The sequence below is a fragment of the Haliotis rubra genome, unplaced genomic scaffold, assembly GCF_003918875.1.
Source record: "Haliotis rubra isolate DU_JTF1 unplaced genomic scaffold, ASM391887v1 Scf705, whole genome shotgun sequence".
Classification (NCBI taxonomy): domain Eukaryota; kingdom Metazoa; phylum Mollusca; class Gastropoda; order Lepetellida; family Haliotidae; genus Haliotis; species Haliotis rubra.
The window spans coordinates 490,526-516,683 of NW_025767419.1; the positions used below are offsets into that span (position 1 = coordinate 490,526).

Below are 26,158 nucleotides of genomic sequence, written 5' to 3' on the forward strand. Positions count from 1 at the left end.
AACGTATTCTATTGCACACAAAAACAATTTCAAAACGTCATTGTTTATATGATTGATTTAAATCAAATAAATTGACAAAGGATTGCTTCAATGAAAGAAAACAGAAACAAAAGAGACGATATGAGGCCTTTGGAGAAATCATACGGTAAAACCTAAATTGTGGATTTTTGTCGGTTTTGCTAATTAACAGAATAACGAATGACATGTAACCACAACCCAATATCTCATTCAAAATGACTATATACTTCTCTATGACGTTTAAAAAAAATCTTCATCACAGAGTGATATGAAAAGACATGCTTCCAACATTATCTTGTAGTGTAGTAATAAGTGGTTCAAGAATTGTAACTATTTAGCGTGTTGTCACTCGTGAACACCTGGAAATTAGTTGGTTTCACATGCTCAATGTTTTACACCCAATCTGAGCACAGGAATGCTGAGGATTATCACGTCAGGACGTCGGTTATATTGACGTCACTAATGACAAGTATCGGATACCTGACCTTGACCCATGGTGATGACGGTTTACACATGAGGACAATGCCAAGCCAAAGTCTATGGAAGGATGAACAGCGATGGCAGACATAAACTTTCATGACTGTTTTACTGGAACTGGAATAACGCTGTTGAAACACGATACAACTTCAAACGTACGCCACCTTAATGACTTACTGTAGTGGACAGTGTTGTGTGTAGATGTTTATGGTCTTAAGACAGACGAATAACACGGCACTGAAATAGTTGTGACTTTAAACTCCCTCAAACTAACCCATCTTTGGTACATCAACACGTGGGCACTGAGAAACAAAGATGTTACACTGCAGTGCTGCTTCATATACCACATGGATAGCTTTGTTACGAATATACCATGTTATATACGGGAATAAGAGGAATATTCGTGCCCTGTCGCGTCAAAGAATATGGACATCAGTAGTATATGTCATGTTAAATCACAATGACTACAAATTTAATATATAGCTTAATATATCAATGAATCAGGACAAGTGTAGTATCTGCCACGCTGTATCAATGGATGAAGACAGATTTAGAATATGCCACGCTGTATCAATAGATGAAGACGGATTTAGAATATGCTATACCATGCTGTATGAATCAATGGATGCCACGCTGAAGACAGATTTAGAATATGCCACGCTGTATCAATGGATGAAGACAGATTTAGAATATGCCACGCTGTATCAATGGATGAAGACAGATTTAGAATATGCCACGCTGTATCAATGGATGAAGACAGATTTAGAATATGCCACGCTGTATCAATGGAGGAAGACAGATTTAGAATATGCCACGCTGTATCAATGGATGAAGACAGATTTAGAATATGCCACGCTGTATCAATGGATGAAGACAGATTTAGAATATGCCACGCTGTATCAATGGATGAAGACAGATTTAGAATATGCCACGCTGTATCAATGGATGAAGACAGATTTAGAATATGCCACGCTGTATCAATGGATGAAGACAGATTTAGAATATGCCACGCTGTATCAATGGATGAAGACAGATTTAGAATATGCCACGCTGTATCAATGGATGAAGACAGATTTAGAATATGCCACGCTGTATCAATGGATGAAGACGGATTTAGAATATGCCACACTGTATCAATAGATGAAGACGGATTTAGAATATGCCACGCTGTATCAATGGATGAAGACAGATTTAGAATATGCCACGCTGTATCAATGGATGAAGACAGATTTAGAATATGCCACGCTGTATCAATGGATGAAGACAGATTTAGAATATGCCACGCTGTATCAATGGATGAAGACAGATTTAGAATATGCCACGCTGTATCAATGGATGAAGACAGATTTAGAATATGCCACGCTGTATCAATGGATGAAGACAGATTTAGAATATGCCATGCTGTATCAATGGATGAAGGCAGATTTAGAATATGCCACGCTGTATCAATGGATGAAGACAGATTTAGAATATGCCACGCTGTATCAATGGACGAAGACAGATTTAGAATATGCCACGCTGTATCAAGAAGAAGGACAATTTTAGTATTTGTCATGCAGCATCAATGAATAAGAACCAATTTAGTACATGCCACTCTGTACCAATGATTAAGCACAAATATAGTATATGCCACGCTATATCATAATGACGAGACATACATGTATACATGTACACACGAATCTTTACAATAGCGGATGCCAGTAACACCAGGAGGACAGCAGAGGCATATATTTCTCTGTCAGTTACAATGTATTTATCTCAATGAATGATTCCTCTGTCAGTTCTTTAAGGATAGGTTTTTCTCTCGGAGTCTTTCCAAAGGAAATTTGTTTAACAGTCAACCAGACATTTAGGCCTAATGACAAAAAGTACAAATCACTTTACCTTCCAGTTGTAAATAGTACAATAGTAATTGAGTGAGTGATTGAGTGGGTTTAGTTTTACCCCGATTTTAGCAATATTTCAGGAGTATCATCGCGGGGGACACCAGAAATGGGGTTCACACAATGTACCCATCTGGGGAATCGAACCCGGGTCTTCGGCCTGACGAGCGAACGCTTTAACCACTAGGCTACCCAACCGCCCCTACAATAGTAAATGAATTAAACTCACTAAAACGGCAATGTGACCTGAAAACACGTGTTTTAAATAAACAAGGACACTGGGGAATTTACTTTTCTGCTTTGACTGTGAAATATTTACAAGGTCCTGTTTACATTGATAGTAAGAACGACAAAACCCTTTCCATATTCATGAGAAATACCGAGTCTATTGTGCAATTTCGACTATAATATGAGCATGCGTTTATGAAAAACTATCAAATAACGATTACAACAGGTACCCGTCACGAAAAAGTGGCACCCGTCACAAACACAATAGACAACCGTACACTTGAAAACACTTGAGAACATATGTCAAAAGTCAAAATAGTGTATTGGGACAGCATAGTGGCTCGTCGTCACGCCGAAAACGAAACCTTTGCTGGAATATTTCTCAGTGTCCCCGTCGTGAAACTTTTGCTGGAATATTACTAAAAGCGGTGTAAAACCATAATCACTCAATACAAGTCAAAACGGAATAGGACGTCACTTTTACCACAGATGCTTCTCATCTGGAACTATCTTCCATATATCTCATGTAAATATGACACATGTAAAACTCATGAGGCCATGAATGCTTTAACCTTGATCAAGCAGCATTTTAGCAGGAGTCATTTAACGGTCTCTGAAGTCTTGGTGGAAGCAGCTTGCTGTATCTGGTACATATTCGTTTGGTCACAATGCATGTTACATTCATTCTTAATTTCACATCAGTCGATGCCAGTGACACCATGGAATTAATATACTGTCTGGTGACGTCTGTTTGTCTCAATGAAAGACCTCTATCTCGCGTCACGAGCAGTTTCTCTCGGAGACATGCACCGCAACACAAATATTTTTCATATTATCAATACTAGTATGTTACCATTAAACACAGCAAAGGAACTTATCGCTGACGGCCCTTAACGTCATCAATTTGCTGACGTTTTCAGGCCAATCGGCTGATAGTCGATTGATGACAAACCAACATCTCTTGCAAGAGACCTCGATGACATCCCAGCATTCCGCATACCATTAACTTGCCATTATTTTGCAGTTGTCAGTTGAGAAGCAAGCCCCACATTTGCTTATCAACGACGAAATCAACTGATTTTCTATGTTATCGATCTGTGAGAACAGTTTACTGAAACTTGATATTGGCATAATGAAGGGTAGACTATTGCACGCGACGCTCGCCTTTGATCGTAGCATGTGCATATCTAAAAGCAATGTATGGTGCCCCCGAAGGGTCATAATAACCTAACAAACAAACATAATTATGACATGAAAATATGTGTCTATATGGGGTTTAAAAATTAGGGCTGTAACGATACATCGAACTATCGATGGATTGCAATTGTTGAGTCTCCGATAGCAATTAATCGATGGTAGACACGAAAACTATCGATGCATCGATAGTATGTGTGACTACCGATAGTTTAATAATTGACTTCCGTTGATGAATTCTCAATCCAAATGGGTATTTGGATGGTTATTTATTTTTATTAAATATTTATGTTGTTTCGTATTTTTTATTGTTTGGGTGCAGACTTGCATCTTCATTGAGTTTATGTTTTAACTGTTTACTTGATCTGGGTTTCAAGTTTCTTGTCAGTTATTAATAAAGACTGAAACTACTTCAACTTGTTTTTATTTCATATAAACTATACTATATAGGAAATGACTTTAAATGAGACAATTTTAGGAGAGAAAAAATATTGCAATGGTATAGGTATTGTAATGGTTGGTCACAACAGACTATCGATATCGCAATAGTATGTTGCAATAGACTATCGATATCGCAATAGTATGCATCCTCGATAACTCCAGGGTATACGTTCCGATAAGCCTCCACTATACACCCTAGCGAAAGATGATACAAAAGGGTGTGCCAAACATAAGCCTCTCACACACACATACATGTACGTAAATTTACTCACACAGCTCAGACATAAAAAAGGGTAAGGAGACTAAGAGAAGATCTTCCTAAGGAAGGGAGACGTTCTCATCAGTGCTTTTCTCAAGGGATGAATTTGTCCTCCACAAAACTGCCGTCATCCTCGTCCTCGTACACCCAGTAGTCACTTTCATCGTCGTCATTTGTGAGAGGGTAGTAGTCGACGTGGTTGATGGTGACGTGGGCGGGAAACGTTTCACCATAGACAGGGGCGGGAGCAGAACGGAGTGAAGACACTCAGGGGGTCGGGGGAACGAACAGAGGACACAGCATGGGAACGCTATACATCGAGAGGAGGCAGGGAGAGGTTTACGCGAGAGTGAGAGTGACATCAGGGGACTTTCACACTATACTGCAGACAAATCACACTATACTGCAGACAATGGACATACTTACTTACAAGGAAACAGCTTAAGGGGACTGAAGATGTTATGGAGTGCATGTAAAATACATACACAGTCGGACTCCTCATCTTGAGACGGCCACAAACTCAAAGCCGCAGGAGTACCACAATAGCGAATCATGTCCTCCCGAGTTGGAAAAGATAAGCAAAGTTTCCTTGAACGTATACGACGATGGCTGTTTTTAAACAAGTTACGTTTATTTTGAGTTCCGTCAAAACACATTTCACACAATATTTCATGAGTGTGGCATTTATTAGAGTCGATGATACAGATTTCTCAAGAACACATCAGAACAATCACACACATCAGACATACAGGAGTGTGTCAGTGAGTTTGGTTTTATACCGCTTTTAGCAATATTCCAGCCATATAACGGCGGGGGAAACCAGAAATGGGACTCACACATTGTACCAATGTGGGGAATCGAACCCGTGTCTTCGGCGTGACGAGCGAGCGCCTTAACCACTAGGCTACCCCACCGCCTCAGACTCAGGAGAAAGGTCTGGCAGAGAGTTCGGTGTATTACAATTTCTAGTATGGTCAGTGATACAAAGTAAACTGTCTCTGGTGATGCATGAACACACAGATTCCCCTTGCGTTATTCAGGAAGTAGTGTATATATGCGCGTCTGGACCTCTGGAAAGTCTGAACGGTTCAGTAAAATGTTAAAGCGGGAACTCTTTGGTGTGCGTGAAGTTTTGTGTCAGGTTTATCATGGCCTGATCGCTTGCTTTGTGGAAAGTCCAGGCTAGGTGGGTTGTTTTGTTTTTTGTTTCGTTTTTGTTAGTGTGGTTTTTTTTGGTACTACTGTGGTTTGCAGGATTACAAAATACCAATGAGGAAAATCTGGTATACTTTTAAGAAAACGAAACACATTGATCAACTGGTCTGTAGGTTCAGTTTGGGTTGAAAATTCCTGGCCCTCCAGAATATTCTACTGGACAACAGTGATATCTATTTAAAAATCAATATACCTTTCTATCACCATACCATATCCTTATATGTGAAATGGCAGATATGAATATCTATAAACTACTGCGACCCTACAAGGGTGTGAATATTGAATTCTGCTTGGCCGACCAGACCATTGCCTGCATACTACAGCAGGTCCCCGGAATAGAAGCAACGTGCGTTAATGTCTGTTCACAATGTGTCTTGGGGGAAATCTGAAATTGGCGTGATCGAGGGGAGGGCACTCTTGTCCCCATGTCCGTCACCCTCTTGTCAATGGAAACGAATAAAGCGCCCGTAATATATCACATACGGCAACACTTTTAGGTGTTCCTCCAAAGAAGAGTGACTTGAGTTTTACGCCGCACTCAGCAATATTCCAGCTATATGGCGGCAGTCTGTAAATAATCGGGTCAGGACCAGACAATCAACAGCATGAACATCGATTTACGCAATTGGGATGGCGCTTATAGTCACTGAATATATTATTTTGATAGAAACAAATAATTGTGTGTTAATTTTAAATAAGCTCTAATGAGAAGGCAGATTTAGAACCCAAACCTCAGGAAATCTGTTTCGTTTAGGGCTTTAGTATTGCAGAAAGGACTAGGTAGAAGGGGAAATAATGAGGTTCTGCGGCTGTGAGACAGAAACACAGACCCGTGGTTTATCTCACAGGCGAAGTAGTTTAAGGGGCGTATCCCATGCATCGATCGCCTGTGGTTTATCTAGGGTTTGAACGGTAAAACACTTCACCACAAGATTTTAGAAGGTCCCCGGCTGTAAAGTAGGGTCATGTCTGGACTGTCGGACCCAGCCACGGTTCTCGGTCAGTCGGTCCAGACTGAGCTACCTACTGGCCGCACTCCTTGAACAATAATATTTCTGAGTTTGGAGCCCAACAACACAAAAATCTTGCTTTGCTAAAAAACAACACAACCCTTTGGGGGCCTCTTACATGGACTTCCGGGTCCGGGGCATGCGTAGATCACAATTTGGCGCGAATGGCTGTGTACATGAAAACAAACTGATGCCTTGACAGTCATCATTCACATCAAATAATGGTACATTTACTAATTTGATTATAGAGCCAACAAGTTAGGTGTTGAATACTTTCACGGCTCACTGGTCAGACCGTGTCTCGTTAGGAAAGACGGCTTTATGCCTTGCTTAGATTGTCCGACGGTAATTGGTAATGTCTTACAGTTTTCGTTCATACTTTTGCTTCATGTCGAAGTGTTTATTCATGATCGACTGTGGTTAAAACAACGATCAAACTTAAAGGGAAGCTGCATATGATGAAACAGAACTATTTCGGCAGTGTGGTTGAATATACAGCAGCTTCGAGACTCCAGTCCGAGAAATGTTGTTTTGGTAATTTTGCCAGGCTTGTATTCTAGTAAAATATACTTTACCGAGATGTGTTCAGGAGTCTGTTGCAGGTGAATATATGAATGAGTTTTGATCTTTTAAAGCACAATGGTAACCATGATTAAATGCTTTCTAAAATCAGCAAAATACAATGTGTAATAGCAGGGAGACTATATGTTGTAGATTATCCCTGGTAATAGTCACTAGATTGTCTGGTCAAGACTTGATTGTTTACTGACTTCAATCATGTAACTGGATTATTGGTGTTTAACTGACAAAGACATTAGACAAAATCACTCGGGCTAATGCCAGATTCTGTACCTGATAATGAAGTTTTCTCCCTATCACGACAGTGTGTATTGAATGGTAGACCTAATGCCTGTGGTTATTAAAATTGTGATCACTCGACAATGTGAGATACTAACTGATTGTCAGTGATGATTAAAGATCAGATAGAGCTAGAATGAGGAAATATGATGGATAGTATATCATAGTAATACTTTTTCTTTCACATTGGAACATCTTCAGACTTCATTCACCTTGTTTATTTGAAACCATGAAATGTTTGAATAATATATTTAATTATTACGCAAAAATGATTGCCAGTGAGGTTAGTTTTACCCTGCACTCATCAATATTCCAGCTTTATGGCAGCGGTCTGTAAATAAAGTGTGGGCCAGACAATCCAGTGATCAAGAACATGAGCATCGATCTACACAATTGGGATAAGATGACATGTGTCAATCAAGTCAGTGAGTCTGACCACCCGATCCCAACTCTTACGACAAGCATGAGTTACTGAAGATCAATTCTAACCCCTCCAAAATTTAGGTGTAGTAAGGAATCATATTGCAGGATGACTGAAAGATGATATCTACTTGCCCTAGAGGACAAGTTGTCTAGTTGAGGAATTTTGAAGTATGCAAACTCAGGATATACCATGTGTACACAGGACTAGTGGCTACATGCTACAGAAGAGGATGATTGGACAAGTTGGTTTCTGGTAAAAACATGCTACCTGTATTTCTACTTTTGATGATATTTTCTGTTCAGGATATAAGGAATTTCTTTGGCCCAGTCGGGGTAAAGAAAGGCAAAGACACTGGTAATGATGAAAAGAAGAAACATTTGTCAGAGTCCAACAGGAAAGGCTCAAGGAAAACGTCTACAGAAAGAAACTCCAGAAAAGACAGTGGAGACTCCCATAAAACTGACACAAAAAACAAGAAAAGGAAAAAAGAGGTAACAAGTTTATCTTATAATATGATAGAATATATGATGATAATATATGATACAACATATTGTAACATCTTAACACCAGCCTGTAAGCTATGGCAAATAATCCCCCGGACTAGATTAACCAGTAGTCAGTAGTATCAACATGAAGATATCAGTGTTGTTTGATGTCACAAGATATTTCACAGCAGTCAGTGTCACACAATGTAACACAGGCGGCCTTGTTGAGTTTCCTGGCAGTTAACAATTCAGTACTTTGTCAGAGTTACTTTGGATGCCCAGATTAATGCCTGCTTCCTGAGATGGCACTTTCATGAGTTAGTAAAATGGTTATTCTTTTTGCACGATACAAGAACAACGTCATTGTGTATATTGTCATTGCAGAGCACGACTGAAGAGGAAGCTGATGCCGAGGATGTTGTACACAAGAAGGGAAAACCGAGATCCAAGAAAACACAAAGAATAGAATCAGGTGAGTGTGATCTGAATCTTTCGATGTTGTCGTGGTAACTCTATTTTCATGCCTTGATGCAGCATATGTGCTAACAGCATATGAAAATGACCACTGTAATTGAGAAGTCCTGAGATGTGTAATCCCAAATATAGTGTATGCTAGATACTACTAAACATCTGAGATAAATTCATTTTAGAATTGTCTCTCAACGGGGGCTATTTCAACTATATTCCGTCATGATGAAACTACTCCTTCGGTACCTATGGCCTTACTTCAGTTTGAAAAATGTTTTGAAATACAGTGGAAACCGCCTAAGTAAAGACCACTTAACTAAACAGACCCGATAAGTAAACACTTTTCTTTGGTCCCGGCAAATTTCTTCATTAATTATCACTATTAGAGTCCTGTTAACTAAACTCAGATAAGTAAACAATACCGCTTAACTAAACATCTTCTCACGGTCCCTGGAAGTAGATTACTTAACAAAAGAGACCGGATAACTAAATTAGTGATTACCACATAATCTGACATGAGAGGCACGTGTCAGTCTCCAGTTAAACAAACATCCTACTTACAGCTCGCTGGCGTCATGCAGTTGACAGTACACTGACAACTGGAGGCCAGCCCTGATAAGTTGTTCATTGTTACATATGCATACATATATACATGCATATGGTTGTCATTTGCTGGTTTTTATAAGTTTGAATAAGTAAAATACCTGATAAGTAAACAATTATGGCGAGTCCCTTGAAATTTGACTTATCAGGTTTCCACTGTACTCAGCATAGCAAGGGTACTGATCCTGAATACATGTCTGATCTGTTTCACTTTTTCAGATTCGGATGAGGAGCCAATTCCAAAGAAAAACAAAAAGAAGAAGGAAGCTGTTGTATTCATTGATGATTCTGGTAAGACCGATAACTTGAGATCTGAATATGGATTTGTCCAAGGACACAGTACTAACAGCTTTATTTCTGGTGTTATGCTATCATTTCCACAAATTATCCAGCAAGAAAGTCATTTAAAAATGGCAAAAAATACAGAACATTTCTGTATTTACAGATGAGGAAACTGATAGACCCAAGAAGAGATCATCATTAGATGGCTTTGTGACAGTAACACCACCCAAACCTAAGCAATCTAGTGCTAAAACTCCTGAGGCAAAGACACCAATCTCTGCCTCGGATTTCTTCGGAAGTAGTTCTGTGCAGAGGAGTGATCGCAAAATAGCAGCAGCAAAGAGGAAACAGGTGGGTTTTCATTATCAAAATATAATAATGATATTATATACAGACAGAAAGTGTGGCCCCTACAGCAACAAGAGAGTGATACTTACTGCAACATCCAAAGTGTTCACAAAACAAAACAGACCAATCACCATCAGTTTTACAAAACATTTCATTGTTTCTCAGTACTGCGATTTGTAGGCTTTGCACTGTCATTCGTACCACAAGTTGAAATTGATGTGCTGAGGAAGGTAGCACTATGTTTTTTAACAAAAACCTACTGAGTTTGGAGTGGTGCAAGAGTTGCTAAGCATAAACAATGAAGGAGTGAGTTTAGTTTTACACTGCACTCAGCAATATTCCAGCTACATGGTGGCCTAGTGGTTAAAGCGTTGGCTCTCTTGAACACCTCGGTTCAATCCCCACATGGGTACAATGTGTGAAGCCCATTTCTGGTGTCCCCCACCATTGATATTGCTGGAATATTGCTAAAAGTGGCGAAACCAAACTCAGTCAGTCAGTCAGTCCAGCTACATGGTGGCGGTCTCTAAATAATCGAGTCTGGACCAGACAGTCTAGTGATCAACAGTCTTTGTGACAGTCTAGTGAGTCCATCGATCTGCGCAATTAAGGTACAATGACCTGATCCCGCTTAGCCTGCACCTTCTCTAAATTACTATTAAACAAGCATTGGTTACTGAAGATCAACACACAGATTCCCCCTTGCGTTATGCAGGATGTAGTGTATATATGCGCGTCTGGACCTCTGGAAAGTCTGAACGGTTCAGTAAAATGTTAAAGTTTTGTGTCAGGTTTATCATGGCCTGATCGCTGGCTTTGTGGAAAGTCCAGGCTATGTGTATTTTGTTTATTTTTTTATTTTTTATTTTTGGTTGTTAGTGTGTGTTTTTTTGTGGTTTGCAGGATTACAACAGCAGGTCCGTGGAATAGAAGCAACGTGCGTTAATGTCTGTTCGCAATGTGTTTTGGAGACATCTGAAATTGGCGTGATCGAGGGGAGGGCACTCTTGTCCCCATGTCCGTCACCCTCTTGTCAATGGAAACGAATAAAGCGCCCGTAATATATCACATACGGCAACACTTTTAGGTGTTCCTCCAAGTAAAAGTGACTTGAGATTTACGCCGCACTCAGCAATATTCCAGCTATATGGCGGCAGTCTGTAAATATTCGGGTCAGGACCACAAAATCAGCAGCATGAACATCGATCGACGCAATTGGGATGGCGCTTAGTCACTGAATATATTATTTTGATAGAAACAAATAATTGTTTTTAAACTTTTTAAATAAGCTCTAGTGAGAAGGCAGATTTCGAACCCAAACCTTAGGAAATCTGCTTTGTTTAGGGCTTTAGTATTGCAGAAAGGACTAGGTAGAAGGGAAAATAATGAGGTTCTGCTACTGTGAGACAGAAAAACAGACCCGTGGTTAATTTTATATCTAGGGTTTAAACGGTAAAACATGTCACCACAAGATTTTAGAAGGTCCTCGGCTGTAAAGTAGGGTCGTGTCTGGACTGTTGGACCCAGCCACGGTTCTCAGTCAGTCGGTCAAGACTCAGCTACCTACTGGCCGCACTCCTAGAGCAATAATATTTCTGAGTTTGGAGCCCAACAACACAAAAATTTTGCTTTGCTCAAAAACAACACAACCCTTTTGGGGCCTCTTACATTGACTTCCGGGTCCGGAGCATGCGTAGATCACAATTTGGCGCGAATGGCTGTGTACATGAAAACAAACTGATGCCTTGACAGTCATCATTCACATCAAATAATGGTACATTAACTAATTTGATTATAGAGCCAACAAGTTAGGTGTTGAATACTTTCACGGTTCACTGGTCAGACCGTGTCTCGTTAGGAAAGACGGCTTTATGCCTTGCTTAGATTGTCAGACGGTAATTGATAATGTCATCAGTTTTCGTTCATACTTTTGCTTCACGTCGAAGTGTTTATTCAAGATCTGTAAACACGACTGTGGTTAAAACAACGATCAAACTTAAAAGAAAGCTGCATATGATGAAACAGAACTATTTCGGTAGTGTGGTTAAATATACAGCAGCTTCAAGACTCCAGAGTCCAGTCCGAAAAATGTTGTTTGGGTAATTTTGCCAGGCTTGTATTCTAGTAAAATATACTTTACCGAGATATGTTCAGGAGTCTGTTGCAGGTGAATATGAATGAGTTTTGATCTTTTAAAACACAATGGTAGCCATGATTAAATGCTTTCTAAAATCAGCAAAATACAATGTGTATCTTGACCAGACAATCCAGTGACTATTACACTGTAAGTCACTGGATTGTCTGGTCAAGACTCGATTGTTTACTGACTTCAATCATGTATCTGGATTATTGGTGTTTAACTGACAAAGACATTAGACAAAATCACTCGGGCTAATGCCAGATTCTGTACCTGATAATGAAGTTTTCTCCCTATCATGACAGTGTGTATTGAATGGTAGACCTAATGCCTGTGGTTATTAAAATTGTGATCACTCAACAATGTGAGATACTAACTGATTGTCAGTGATGATTAAAGATCAGATAGAGCTAGAACGAGGAAATATGATGGATAGTATATCATAGTAATACTTTTTCTTGCACATTGGAACATCTTCAGACTTCATTCACCTTGTTTATTTGAAACCATGTGTTCTGTTATCCAGCTTGAACTACAAGAAATGTTTGAATAATATATTTAATTATTACGCAAAAATGATAGCCAATGAGGTTAGTTTTACCCTGCACTCATCAATATTCCAGCTTTATGGCAGCGGTCTGTAAATAAAGTGTGGGCCAGACAATCCAGTGATCAAGAACATGAGCATCGATCTACACAATTGGGATACGATGACATGTGTCAATCAAGTCAGTGAGTCTGACCACCCGATCCGAACTCTTATGACAAGCATGAGTTACTGAAGATCAATTCTAACCCCTCCAAAATTTAGGTGTAGTAAGGAATCATATTGCAGGATGAGTGAAAGATGATATCTACTTGCCCTAGAGGACAAGTTGTCTAGTTGAGGAATTTTGAAGAATGCAAACTCAGGAAATACTATGTGTACAGGACTAGTGGCTACGTGCTACAGAATGATTGGACAAGTTGGTTTCTGGTAAAACATGCTACCTGTATTTCTACTTTTGATGATATTTTCTGTTCAGGATATAAGGAATTTCTTTGGCCCAGTCGGGGTAAAGAAAGGCAAAAACACTGGTAATGATGAAAAGAAGAAACATTTGTCAGAGTCCAACAGGAAAGGCTCAAGGAAAACGTCTACAGAAAGAAACTCCAGAAAAGACAGTGGAGACTCCCATAAAACTGACACAAAAAACAAGAAAAGGAAAAAAGAGGTACCAAGTTTATCTTATAATATGATAGAATATATGATGATAATATATGATACAACATATTGTAACATCTTAACACCAGCCTGTAAGCTATGGCAAATAATCCCCAGGACTAGATGAACCAGTGGTCAGTAGTATCAACATGAAGATATTGGTGTTGTTTGATGTCACAAGATATATCACAGCAGTCAGTGTCACACAATGTAACACAGGCGGCCTTGTTGAGTTTCCTGGCAGTTAACAATTTAGTACTTTGTCAGAGTTACTTTGGATGCCCAGATTAATGCCTGCTTCCCGAGATGGCACTCTCATGAGTTAGTAAAATGGTTATTCTTTTTGCACAATACAAGAACAACGTCATTGTGTATATTGTCATTGCAGAGCACGACTGAAGAGGAGGCTGATGCCGAGGATGTTGTACACAAGAAGGGAAAACCGAGATCCAAGAAAACACAAAGAATAGAATCAGGTGAGTGTGATCTGAATCTTTCGATGTTGTCGTGGTAACTTTATTTTCATGCCTTGATGCAGCATATGTGCCAACAGCATATGAAAATGACCACTGTAATTGAGAAGTCCTGAGATGTGTAATCCCAAATATAGTGTATGCTAGATACTACTAATAATCTGAGCTAAATTCATTTTAGAATTGTCCCTCGACGGAGGCTATTTCAACTATATTCCGTCATGATGAAACTACTCCTTCGGTACCTTAGGCCTTACTTCAGTTTGAAAAATGTTTTGAAATACTTAGCATAGCAAGGGTCCTGATCCTGAATACATGTCTGATCTGTTTCACTGTTTCAGACTCGGATGAGGAGCCAATTCCAAAGAAAAACAAAAAGAAGAAGGAAGCTGTTGTATTCATTGATGATTCTGGTAAGACCGATAACTTGAGATCTGAAAATGGATTTGTCCAAGGACACAGTACTAACAGCTTTATTTCTGGTTTTATGCTATCATTTCCACAATTATCCCGCAAGAAAGTCATTTAAAAATGGCAAAAAATACAGAACTTTTCTGTATTTACAGATGAGGAAACTGATAGACCCAAGAAGAGATCATCATTAGATGGCTTTGTGACAGTAACACCACCCAAACCTAAGCAATCTAGTGCTAAAACTCCTGAGGCAAAGACACCAATCACTGCCACGGATTTCTTCGGAAGTAGTTCTGTGCAGAGGAGTGATCGCAAAATAGCAGCAGCAAAGAGGAAACAGGTGGGTTTTCATTATCAAAATATAATAACGATATTATATACAGACAGAAAGTGTGGCCCCTACAGCAACAAGAGAGTGATACTTACTGCAACATCCAAAGTGTTCACAAAACAAAACAGACCAATCACCATCAATTTTACAAAACATTGCATTGTTTCTCAGTACTCCAATTTGTAGGCTTTGCACTGTCATTCATACCACAAGTTGAAATTGATGTGCTGAGGAAGGTAGCACTATGTATTTAACAAAACCTACTGAGTTTGGAGTGGTGCAAGAGTTGCTAAGCATAAACAATGAAGGAGTGACTTTAGTTTTACACCGCACTCAGCAATATTCCAGCTACATGGTGGCGGTCTCTAAATAATCGAGTCTGGACCAGACAGTCTAGTGACAGTCTAGTGAGTCCATCAATCTGCGCAACTAGGGTACAATGACATGTGTAAACCTAGTCAGCGAGCCTGACCACCTGATCCCGCTAGTTGCCTCTTACAAACAAGCATGGGTTACTGAAGATCAATTCTAAGCCAGATCTTCACGGGTCAAGCATAAACAAACTCGTAATACACTTCAGATCTATCCTTTTTGAAAGCATCAACATGACCCAGCATTGCAGTGCCATATATTCAATGTTGCTTTAGTTGTAAAATCTGGAGACGCGGTTCAGGAAATACGCTTTTGGTACATCTAATTCAAGGGAGGTAACTCTCATTTGTATTTATTACTAAATTCTGTATAAAGATAATTGCTTCCAGACAGCAACACCTTAGAAATAATGACTAAATGATGTCAAATACCTTTTTTTCATTTTCACAATGCTGATAAGTATTTTTGTTTTGGGATTTGCAGATGATATTGGGCATTTTAATGCCTAGAACTTTGAAAATTGGAAATGAAATGCCCTGGCATTGAACATTCCCCCTTCAACTGCAAACCTCTAAATACATGAAGTTTGTCTACTAAATGATGACAGATAAAACTGTTAAAACAAAACCTAATTAAAATAGTGTACAGTACACAACCCTGTGCACTTAAAAGAACCCACGAATCGGTTGGTATATGACCAGATGGTTGCCACATGAATATGTGCAAAGACCTACTGTAGTCATGGGTACAGCAATGTGCAGTGAAATTGGACAAAGTACTGTGACTGTGTCCCAGTCCACCAGGCTGTGAATGGGTACCTCATTAGGATGAGAAAGCCACAATAACTCGGTGCGCCTAGTGGCTGCAAGAGTTGTATACTCCCCAGGGAGTTGAGATTGATGAAACGATGTGACGTTGAGATTGACATCCAATGATCGAGGGAACAAATACCAGCGCCTTGAGCGTGCATTAGTTGCCTGGATATTTGCACTATATAATTATCCTATAATAAAGAACTTTGAAACAAAATAGTAAAAAACACTGTTGCAATCATGCCACTTATACATCCCTACATATTATGATGAGGTGGTATTGTTTGTAACTTCATAGTCGACTGAGAGAAGAAATTCCAGTGATGTAGAGATGCATGATGACGATGACTTTTCGAAGACTCTGTCCCAGCTTGATGACGAAGTGATACCCAAGAAAGTAAGATTTGCCATCTTTGTTAAAAGTGTAAACATATTTATTCAAGGTAATTGGGCCTGTAAGTCTTGCGAGGTGCTACTTCTGGTACTAAGATGGTTCCCGGCTCCCTTTGCATGCACCATCTTGCGATCTGCGTGACAGGGCCCTGCTTACTTCCAGTACCAGATTTCCAGTGACAACTTATATTCAAGAACCAGTTCTGGTTCCAAATTGCACGGCCGCCAAATATGATTTTACTGGACCGGACCAAGTGTACAGCCATGCTTGGCTGTCACCTCTGTTGACAGTCATAATAGTTGGCTAATTTGGGGATGGTTAGATCGGAAATTTGCTATTCCTGCAAGGATTATCGGTTCCTTGCTGTCAACTGACAACCATGAGACCATTTGTAAAGGTATGAAACATTTGTCAAAGGAAGTACTAAGGTCTCGCGAAGTGCTGTGACCTACTTACGGGCGCTATAATTATCTTGAAACTTGAGCTGGCAGGCATTAGGCTTTTTTTGACTTCACTCCCTCTCAATGGGACTCAATATGCCAGTGTTTTGTCTGCAGCTAATATATATATATATATACGGAACTGTACTTTCAAAGCCGCTAGTAAGCGCTTTGCGCTACCGTATAGGTCCGTACATTCGCTTCTCAGGTACACATTTTGAACAAATGTGTGGACTGAGTGCAATGTGGACGAAGTAAGTGCCTTGCCCAGGGACACAACACAGTATGAGATCCATATATATTTATTTATGTGTAGCACAGTGGTGTAGTGGTTACCATGCTGGCCTCTCACGTCAAAGGCCCGGGTTCGAATCACGGTGGAGACACCAAAATTTGTGACCTGAGCCTCATACTGTGTTGTGTCCCTGGGCAAGGCACTTCGTCCACATTGCACTAAGTCCACCCAGTTTAAAATGGGTACCTGAGAAGCGAATGTACGGCCGCGCAAAGCACTTACTAGCGGCTTTAAAAGTATAGTTCCGTCAGGGTAATAATGTAACGCCAGAGAGCAGCATTGTGTTGGATTCTAGTTGCAAAATTTATCATTATTATAATTATATTGGTGACTGCCAACTTTCCATGTTATATTGGTGACTGCCAACTTTCCATGTTTTTGTCTGTTTTTTTATATGTATTATATCAAAATGGAGTCTGCCTTTGTTAAAAATTGCTTCAAGATTGTGACTGTCAACTTTATATAATTGTTAATATTCAACAATTATATACATGTTTTTTTCTTATCCTGACTCATGATCTTTTGCTTATCTCCCTTTCCCTTGCAAATGGTAGTGGAACACTAGAATCCCTTGAAGTTCCCGAAGCGGACGTAAAAATACACTCACCCACGAGTTACCTCCCTTTCCCCGCGCAAACAGTCATGTGACCAGCCTTACTTGTCACTCTCTCCCTTTTCGCCCAAGTGGATGGTTGGGCGAGCACTGGAGTCCCGTATACCGAATTATATCCTTTTTATTTAGATCCTATTCTTCAAAATTACGCTGTGTATGGATTTGGCAATAACTACTATGTATTATATGTAAAAAAAATGTAAAAATTATTTGTATTTGTGTCATAATTTCATCGTTATGTAACTTTGTTTACATTTCATGAAATCATGCGTAATGACGACTCGATGACTATTCCTCCGATTGAACCTATATCCAAGGTACCTTCTAACCTACGCACAGCTTTGAGAAAGCTGCAGACATCTAAAAGGTTCGAGAAGTCTCAGATCTACAGGCAGATAACAGCAACGCAGACATCTACCGGGTTCACGAACCCTAGGGTTAACAAACTCTAACATGAACTAGCAGGATGTTGACGTCGACTCTATTACCATACTGAATAAAACGAAGCAATGATGAAAACGGATGGTTTTGTCAAAGTTTAAAACTCAACAAAAAGATCTACAACATGTGCAATCTCTACAGTTTACAGCCTGCACAACTCTACAACCTGCACAAATCTTACACCTGTTATAGGTTCAGTTTCGGACGACAACCTACTTGATGAAAGGAATCCCTTCATCTACACGGATGCTGAGGTCTTATACCTGGTAGCAGATGACCTGCGGATATTATCGTTCACTCACTCACTCCAACCCAACAGGGACGTACGGCATATACACTGATGACTTCGACTCCAATATGAGCGGCGTAGAATTATGCGCGCTTTAACTCAACAAACTTATTGCACCAGAATTTATGGAGGCCAACTTGCTACGACACCGGTGACCTCATGCTTGAAGCTGATTGGTCCATGTCAGACAATGCCTCCCATTGACAGAGCAGGCACCAGCAAGTTTACTGACAAACTCGTGATACTGGGGAATACTTCATCGGCAGCCTTGGAAACAGTATACAGCTACAGCCTGTTCTCATCATGGGAATCTTCACGCCAAAGACCCGGGTTCATATCCCCACATGGGTACAATGTGTGAAGCCCATTTCTGGTGTCCCCCGCCGTGATGTTGCTGGAATATTGCTAAAAGCAGCGTAAAACCAAACTCAGTCAGTCACTCAGTCATGGGAATCTAATAGATGTCTAGCCTTGCCAGCAGCATAAACAATGTTTATTTTGGAAGTTGTCGCTGATAAAAGTCAGTATGAGTACCTGTCCCCTGCGATGCTACACTGGAGCCAGCCTTGCTATAAATAGACAATGCTTCGATGTATGCTGATCAACACAGATCGCCTGAGTATATCGCCGGTTATCTGGACGACGGCATACAGGTTCTTCAAAGTGCCAATCAACTCACACAGCAGCTGAAATTCACAATTATGTTGCTCACGCAACTAGGATGGCTAGTGAACCTGATGAAGTTGGAGTTAGAATCAAACAAGATCTTCAATTTCTGGGAATAAGAATTATCACAACACAGAATCGAATTGTGGTCCAGAAGATCATTGGGGCAAGATACAAGCCATGATTTCACAAGCAGTCATCTCTCCATTAACACTACGAACATGGTAATGTCTACTCGGTCTACTAACCTCGGTGCAGGACTTGACTCGCACAGGAAGGTTACAACTAAGGCCGCTGCAACCATTCCTGACAAAACATCTAGACAGCGTCGACCCTATTTTGCTGCCAGACAATCTTAAAGAGGTACCTACTTTGGTGGACCCACAGGTCGAACGTCTGCGGAGGGACCTATTTACAAGAGCCGGCCTTTGACACACATCTCTACATAGGCGCATCGATACAAGGTTGGGGTGCACATCTCAACAATCAAGTTGCATCAAGGAAGTGGTCCAAACAGAGCATCATTTTCACATCAATCTGCTGGAGATGAAAGCTGTGATCAATGCCTTGCAACTATGGTCGAGCTCGCTGATCAACAGAAAGCTGATGGTCCACACGGACAACTCTACAGTGGCATTCTCCATAAATCGGCAAGGATCTACAAGATCACCAAGCCTGCTACAGCTCACATCCCAGTTGTTTGACATCACGGAGGAGTCAAACATCTGGATAAAGGCGTGTCACATACCCGGAGCCAAGAACGTGCTTGCAGACACTCTCTCCCGACCACTGCACCTGTCACCTACGGAATGGATGCTCCATCCAGAAGCATTTCGGCTCATCATAAGGGCAATAGGATCCCCTTGCATAGACCTGCTTGCCACGAGGTTCAACAAACAACTACAGACGTTTCTCTCACCAGTTCCAGATCCTCAAGCCTGGGCAACAGATGCACTGAACATATCTTGGGAAGGACTGAACGCTTATGCGTTTCCACCACTGATATTACTACCGAAAGTACTGTTGAAGAGCAAACAGACACAGGCGGTACAACTGACCTTAGTCGAGCCATACTGGCCAGCGAGAGTATGGTTCCTAGACCTAATAGAAGATCTCGGAAGTCCAACAATCAAGTTACCAGATTGGCCGAACTTACTCATACATCCGCACACCAAGCAAGTCCACGGAAACCCGACACTGTTCCAGCTACACATGTGGACTGTATCAAAACATGTTTGAAGAAAAGAGGATACTCCGCCAGGGCAGCCAAGGCAGTAAGGCTAGCGTTACGTAGATCTACTCGTAACTTGTATGATGACAAGTGGCTGAAGTTTGAGACTTATGCAAGGCTCTTCAACCATGTTTACTCAAGGGCATAAGTCCCTACTCTTCAACCATGTTTACTCAAATGCATAAATCCCTACTCTTAAACCATGTTTACTCAGGGGCATAAATCCCTACTCTTAAACCATGTTTACACAGGGGCATAAATCCCTACTCTTCAACCATGTTTACTCTAGGGCATAAGTCCCTATTCTTCAACCATGTTTACTCAAATGCATAAATCCCTACTCTTCAACCATGTTTAGTCAAGGACATAAATCCCTACTCTTAACCCATGTTTACTCTAGGGCATTAATCCCTACTCTTGAACAATGTTTACACAGGGGCATAAATCCCTACTCTTAAACCATGTTTACTCCAGGGAATTAATCCCTACTCTTCAACCATGTTTACTCTAGGGCATTAATCCCTACTCTTCAACCATGTTTACTCTAGGGCATTAATCCCTACTCTTAAACCATGTTTACTCTAGGGCATTAATCCCTACTCTTAAACCATGTTTACTCTAGGGCATTAATCCCTACCCTTCAACCATGTTTACTCTAGGGCATTAATCCCTACTCTTAAACCATGTTTACTCTAGGGCATTGATCCCTACTCTTAAACCATGTTTACTCTATGGCATTAATGCCTACTCTTAAACTATGTTTACTCTAGGGCATAAATCCCTACTCTTAAACCATGTTTACTGTAGGGCATAAATCTGTACTCTTCAACCATGTTTACTCAAGGGCATAAATCGCAGCTCTTCCACCATGTTTACTCAGGGACATAAATTCATGTGTTACAGTTAGTTAATACCAGCATTTATGTTACTTGGACACGGTTCAGTAGTTCATTAATGTATGTTCAGATATTTGTGTAGTATTCTTAGTATCCTATGACCACGGTACTCAGGATCATATAAGCGACTCTATAATAAGATATACAGTTGATTTTTACTAATTAAAATTGTTCATTCAGTTCACCCAGCTGTTAAATGGGTATTCAGTGACCATAGTCACATAAAGGCAAGTCATACTGTAGTATAGTAAGGGAACTTTGGTCAAACAGTGAAAGCTATTAATCCCCATGTTTGTATGTAGCTGATTTTGGCAAGCTGTTTCAAACAAAATAGAATGAGTCAGCTAATTTCAAGAATATGTAATCCTGAGGGTAAAAATGATCTTCTTTATAGTAGATGAACTTAAAAGTTATCAACTCAACCCAAAGTGTTTGAAAAAGGCTTGTTATTAGTCATTTGAACTATCTGATTTTTTTTATACCAATATTTTAACAGTAACTGCATGTTCCATGTTCTTAAGCCAACTTATCATTTAAAAAACAAATCGGGAAAAAATCTCAAAAATAAAAAGACATGTTCCACATCGTGAGACTTGAACCCAGGAACTGTTAATTAGAACAATACCCCACATAAAACTTTCTTTGAAAGTCCAATGACCATTAAAATCAGTGAAAGCATTGCACTTCCATAGTCACCTAGTCTGACCCAAAAAGACAGGACAGCGCCAGTGGGTTCTACACCTCCCCAAGGGGAAGTGGTTACAGTTTCAACGTGTTTGAAAGGTTCTAGCGGAACGAAGTACCCACACAGCTACGCCTGCCTCAAGCTAGCAGGGGCAATGTTAGCCTTATATACACACCACGCAAGAGAGCTCAATATAGACTGAAGCTAGGGCACTATAGTCTGTCTCAATTTCATGTCTTTATTCATTGATTTGTTGTGGCAGTGCTCGATTTAGCCATGTCAAGAATGCACCTGTGCAAGATAATATTGAAAAATACAACCTATTATAAGACACTTAAACAAAATGGAATTTTTGTCTTATTAACCCTTATTTGTCCACTCAACCTAGATCTATGAAGAAGATCAGTGCTTGGCTTTTACAATATAATAAATCTCTGTGTTGTGTATAATTCATGACACGAAAGAGTGTTCTGAGATTTTACCTATTAAGACTTGGTTATAAATCTATGTATCTATGTAGTTTTATAGATTAATTGGACCAGGGTTCAACTTTTGGGGCTGAAATAACCTCATATAATAATGCACCTGGTACAGGTAATATCAAGTTTCTGAAATGTAGACCTCTATTGATTTGACAATTAAGATGTCTTTGATATACATTGATAACATTGTTGGGTTGATTCATGTTGGTTTAGATTTTTTGTTTGTGTAATGTACTTGTGTCAATTTCCTTATTTTTTTGTTATGTTGTTCGGATCATGTTAAAAATATTGACTTTAGGTGACGCTCATTTTCACCATTTCAGTTTATTTTACAGATGCATCAAAATTAATAAATAAATACACAATAAATAGATAAAACACAAATAGTTCCAATTTTGTGGAACAGTGAAATAGGAAATGTAAAGAAAAATATCAAAAGAAACTAAGAGTTGTATTAAGGAATGGTTATCCTAGGGCTCCAGATAAGGGCCGTATCTGAGTATGTACGGATAAAAAATATGCACGATACGGTAGGAAATAATTTAGAAAACGTAGCAGATACGCACCACAGCAATGATGTACGGTCTTAGAATAATTTACAGACATATTTATCTGAAACATTATTGTTTTATTGTTTATTGACATGTTTACACAAGAGTAGCAATGTTGTGGTGCATATATGAATTGCTGATACCCCATTAAATTCTATTATGTACTCTAAATGTACTCCCTATATTGAGGAAATACGGAGTACATACACCTGTTGTTGAAAAATTATCTGGAGCCCTGGTTATCCTGTGCATTTTATATAACATTATAAAATGTTTTCCCTCACTAAAAAATGCAAAACTAGTTAATGCCAGACAGAATAAAAATGCTGAGTTCCTTGAAAGAATGTAAGTATATTTCTACCCACTGCAAAGTTATGGGTGCTTGATCATTAAAAGTGTTGCCTCAGGTTCTTAATACAAATTGAGCACAGATGGAAAGGGAAGGACAACATATGACTGGTAAACAAAGTTGTCAGAAATACTTTTGCTTTTACTGGACACATGGCTCCAGTAAATGATCAATTTGGAAGGAATGATGTAGCTGCGTCTCGATAATGCTTTTGAATGGACAATGCATTTTACAGAGTGGTCAAATGTAACATGTTGTATTTGGATAACTGTTTCTTTCTAAGTGAAGTACAGACACTCAGAGGCCCAGATAAGCTACGTATCCGGGTAAAATAAGCATACAAAATTTCCAATTACGCATTGAAAAATAATTGTTATTACGCATTTAAAATGTTAGATACACAAAAAGTACGGAATATATTTATAAAAATCGCTTGCGTAATGAAAAAGACATCGATTGCTACCAAGTTGTACTGTTAGTATAGGATAAGTGATGTTTTTATGAAATCATTTCCATTATATCTAAGTTGGTTTTGATGACTAGAGAAAAACACATTTACATCGTCAGCAAATAGTAACATCATTATATCATCAATGTCTTGAAATGTCTTTATTCATTGATAAAAATGATGAAATGAATTTGGCTTAAAATGCAGCCTTGACATACTCCAGAACTTGTTGAGAACATATCAGTTTTAAAATTACACACCTTTTCACAAGATTTTACAGATGAATACATTTTATGAAGAAGATTTAATTTACCATGGCAACATGACATGAGTAACGAACATAGAAGTTTGGCTCTCTCAACATAGTCGAAGGCCTTTTTTAAAATCTATAAAGGCACTGAAGAATCAACCTTTAGGCTTTGAAAGATATTTGGAACATAGAGTCTGGAGGGTAAATATATTGTTTGTAGTCGCATATCCGAGCCTGCTTGTGCTTCGGTTAAAATATCGTTCAAGTCTATCCACGAACGGAGGTGTTCATCCAGTATTGATGTAAATATGTTCCTTGAAACATTTAGGAGCGATATAGCCTTATAGTTGCTTGGAGGTCGGTTGCACAACCCTGACTTAAATAGACATTATGGTGAGAGCAGAGTTCCAGGAATCTGGAAAACCAATTCCATTAATTCATATTGAAGATGATTGTCACGCCCTTCTATGTACACTTAATGAAGATCCAAGGAGGCATTATATCCCATATAAATACATGCCCTGTCCATCAGTTAACAAATTCTGTATGCTAATGGCAGCAGAAAATGGCCGGTTTATGCTGAATTTGGCTATGTTAGTACACCATTTACCATCAAAACGAAAACGTTCATGTACCTCTCGCTCAAAATAATCATTTTACTCCAGGACTTGTGACTGCTCTTCAAAATTAACAGAGTAAAATCATTGGAATGTCATCGTTATTTATATATTTCGTTATCTCCTGACTTTGGCTGTTCAGATATCTCAAGGTCAAATCAACAAATGCCTTGAGCCGGTGACTGACCTCAATGAACAAGGAACCTTTTGTCAGACTACGATGTTTGCATGAGCTGGGACTATTTATAGCTGTTTTGAAAGCGTCATGAACACGCCCGTTTTGTAGCAGTTATATGTCATGTTCAGATATACCTTTGGCATTTCGCCATAGTTAGATACACATACAATATACAACAACACTTACTTAGAATACCACGTAACCACATCAATGGTGTTAGCTGAGGGTCAAAGACTTGATCAGGTGTAACAGAGTCTGATAACAGAAAAAAATCGAAAATGTGCCCATGTCGGCGTTAAAAAGACAAAAATATCCGACTAAAATACATAGTAATGCTGCAACATTCCACAGCATTAACTTATATGGATTTATGACATAATGTATGCACATTTGGCTTCTGTCCCCAGTCTCTGGATTCCTAATGTAGCAGTTTTATGTGTTCATCTTTGATAAAGTGACAACAGGGATGTGATTCGGTTTATTGATGACTGGGTATATTTAGTAGTATTATTGACACCCTGTTTATTCTTTGCTGATGCAAAATGATGATAAACTGACACCCTATAACAATAAATTAGATTATATGAATACATACAGTTTTCTATCTCATATACAATATACAAAAGCAACGAATTACATAATCAAAAGCGATACAGATATTAATAGTTTATATACAGCAAAAAACTGTCAGTATGAATTCAAAATTAGATAGGCACTGTAATCAAATCATTACAGAAATGGACATATTAAGCGGATCAAAAACATTTTTAGTGTACAATATCCTGTCACATCAATGAATAACTCAAGACACAATTTCAAGACATTACGTGAACGTTCCCAGTCCATTCAGACTCTTGACTAAAGCATCTAGTGTGACCACCACGAGCGGCAATAAGTGCAGCACAGCGTCTATGCACGGAGTGCACCAATCGATTAATGAAGGCCATTGGCACCTGGAACCACACTCTGAGAGGCCTGGCGCAATAAATGGACTGTGTTTGGCCTTCATTCAGTCTCCTCTGAATTTGATACAAAAGATATTCAACTGGGTTTAAATCAGGATTAAGGGCTGGTCACTGCATAACGTTGACACCGTTTTGCTGTAGGAAGTCCCTTGTAGCTCTGGCAGTATATGGACCCGGGTGTTATCATGCTGGAAAATGTTGTTCCGGTGACGTGCGAAATGTGGTATGATGTGAGGGCTTGGTCGCTGTAGCGCACCGCTGTGATGCCGCCTCCTCTCCCTGGACCGGTTCTGAAACACCACAGGACCCACTCTCTGGTTCAGGCCTATTCCACCCATACCATGATACTTGTACCACCCCATGAGTCTTTCCAAAACACATTGCTCTGAGTAACGCTGGACACGTCGTCGCCTAATTCTTGTTCTGCTATCT

At 39.5% G+C, this 26,158-nt stretch overlaps 2 protein-coding genes across 2 annotated transcripts in view; both read left to right on the forward strand.

Moving 5' to 3' along the window:
• Positions 1 to 6,866: 6,866 nt before the first annotated feature.
• On the forward strand, positions 6,867 to 11,123 carry LOC124258985 (replication factor C subunit 1-like). Its single transcript, XM_046693046.1, has 6 exons — positions 6,867 to 6,949; positions 8,310 to 8,498; positions 8,877 to 8,964; positions 9,783 to 9,854; positions 10,009 to 10,196; positions 11,097 to 11,123. The coding sequence occupies exons 1-6, from the start codon at positions 6,947 to 6,949 to the stop codon at positions 11,121 to 11,123; spliced, it is 567 nt and encodes a 188-aa protein (XP_046549002.1). The 5' UTR covers positions 6,867 to 6,946.
• A 758-nt stretch (positions 11,124 to 11,881) lies between these two features.
• LOC124258986 (replication factor C subunit 1-like) overlaps positions 11,882 to 26,158 on the forward strand; it is a 44,894-nt gene continuing 30,617 nt past the window's right edge. The window contains 6 exon segments of the mRNA XM_046693047.1: positions 11,882 to 11,967; positions 13,356 to 13,544; positions 13,923 to 14,010; positions 14,349 to 14,420; positions 14,574 to 14,761; positions 16,235 to 16,333. Of these exon segments, the coding sequence (XP_046549003.1) occupies positions 11,965 to 11,967; positions 13,356 to 13,544; positions 13,923 to 14,010; positions 14,349 to 14,420; positions 14,574 to 14,761; positions 16,235 to 16,333 (639 nt within the window). The 5' untranslated portion in view covers positions 11,882 to 11,964.

Excerpts from the sequence above, each read along its gene's own strand:
- LOC124258985 (XM_046693046.1), top strand. Across the intron at positions 8,499-8,876 it reads ACAAGAAAAGGAAAAAAGAG|AGCACGACTGAAGAGGAAGC; the intron begins GTAACAAGTTTA and ends TTGTCATTGCAG. Across the intron at positions 9,855-10,008 it reads TGTATTCATTGATGATTCTG|ATGAGGAAACTGATAGACCC; the intron begins GTAAGACCGATA and ends CTGTATTTACAG.